This window comes from Charadrius vociferus, unplaced genomic scaffold, assembly GCF_000708025.1.
Source record: "Charadrius vociferus isolate BGI_N301 unplaced genomic scaffold, ASM70802v2 scaffold1036, whole genome shotgun sequence".
NCBI classification, from domain to species: domain Eukaryota; kingdom Metazoa; phylum Chordata; class Aves; order Charadriiformes; family Charadriidae; genus Charadrius; species Charadrius vociferus.
In genome coordinates, this window is record NW_009648816.1 from 72,372 (window position 1) to 74,072 (window position 1,701).

General features: G+C 63.1%; 1 protein-coding gene across 1 annotated transcript in view; it reads left to right on the plus strand.

Moving 5' to 3' along the window:
- MROH1 (maestro heat-like repeat family member 1) overlaps positions 1 to 1,701 on the plus strand; it is a 76,419-nt gene that overhangs the window by 71,623 nt on the left and 3,095 nt on the right. The window contains exons 38-40 of the mRNA XM_009886846.1: positions 246 to 398; positions 520 to 654; positions 921 to 1,023. Of these exons, the coding sequence (XP_009885148.1) occupies positions 246 to 398; positions 520 to 654; positions 921 to 1,023 (391 nt within the window). The remainder of the gene's footprint in view (positions 1 to 245; positions 399 to 519; positions 655 to 920; positions 1,024 to 1,701) is intronic.

The following is a 1,701-nucleotide window of genomic DNA, read 5'->3' on the forward strand; positions in this document are numbered from 1 at the left end:
GAATCATTTAAAATTGTTTTTAACAACAAGCAAACAAACAAAAATTGCTGAGGCATGGGGCGGCGTGGGAAGGTGCTGAGCACTGGGGACAGATGGCAGTGTGTCTCTTGCCGCTCCGATGTCCTCCAGCCCGGGAAGCGAGGTGGTGGGTGGTGGAACGTCTCTGCCAGGCACGTCCCCCAAGGCGGGAGATGCCCAACACACGTCGGTTCCTACTGAGCCCAGCTCGTCCCCTCTGCCCGCAGGAGCAGCCTGACCTCCGCCAGTCGTCCATCGTCCTCTTTGGCAACCTGACCAAATTCAGCGAAGACAACTGTGAAGTCTTCTTTGAGCAGATCCTCAACGGGCTGGTGACGCTGCTGCTGCACCTCCAGGACCCGAAGCCGGAGGTTGTCAAAGTGAGTGCCCCAGTGCCCGTGCTGGCCGATGGGGACCGGGCTCCTCTGCCTCGGCGTGGGGACCCGGCGCGGTGCCGAGCTGTGGAGGGCACGCTGCAGCCTCCCCCTCTGTGTGCCGCAGGCCTGCAAGTTCGCTCTGCGCATGTGTGGCCCCAGCATGGGCTGCGAGGGGCTCTGCGACATGTTCCTCAACCACCTGCGGGAGGACAGGAGTCTGCACTACGGCGAGTTCATGAACAACGTCTGCAAACACCTGGTGAGTGGCTACCACCACTGGTGGCACCGGTACTGCCCGTGGGGCCCAGTGCAGCCCGGTGGGGCTTGTGTGGGGGCTGCAGGGCCATAAGGTCCTCTGGGGCCTGCCCCTGCATCCGCACAGGGCAAGTCCCCCCCAGTCCAGATGTGTTCCTGGGGTGACCTCAGACCCCCCAGCAGCTCCAGGCTTCCAGGAGATGGTGCCAGCGCTGCAGGCAGCCCCTCTCGTGTCCTGCCTGACTTCCTCGGCGGCTCTTTCTCTCCTAGATGCAGAGCTACCCGGAGATGCTTAACCGCCTCATCTCAACCAACCTGTTCTACTTCAAGAGCAACTGGGTGGACATCCGGGCGGCTGCGCCCATGTTCATCGGTAAGCTGGTCCTGCTCCCAAGCTGCTCCTCCGGCTTTGCACGGGTGTCCTCTCCCCAGCAGGACATGTGGCTGGCTGTGTTGTCCTGGGAATGCTTTGCTGCTCTGCTGGGAGGGCACTGGGACGAGCAGAGCTACTGGAAACAGCCAGGTCCTCTGGTGCCTCCGTGTCCTGCAGGGCACCGACCTGCGCCTTGCGGTGCCCAGGCCTGGGGACAGGCGCATGCACGATGTCCCCAGGTGGTGCCAGCACCCCAGGAATGTGTCTCCAGCCACTTGCCACTGAGGCTTGGTGGGTGCATGGGGTCTGCCGTCACCAGCTGAGGTGGAAGGCACGTGGCCAGGTCGTGCCGTGGTTTGGGTGGCCACCGGCCATGGGCAGAGCCTGTACAGACCCTGATTTACCCCCAAAACCTTGCGTGCGGGGAGAGGTTTTGCTGCTTTCGGCACAGACCTCAGCTGCGCTGCGCTCACATGTGCCCAGCGATGGCATCCAGAGGGACCGGGACAGGCTGAGAGGTGGCCCCATGTGAAGGTGACGGGGCTGAGCCGGGCCAAGCGCAGGGTCCTGCTGCGGGGTGGGGGCAGCCCCCGGTCCTGGCACAGGCTGGGGATGACACCATCCCACCCAATATCCTGATTTCTAAATCCGAGAGACATGGATTTGACCGGTGGGCCA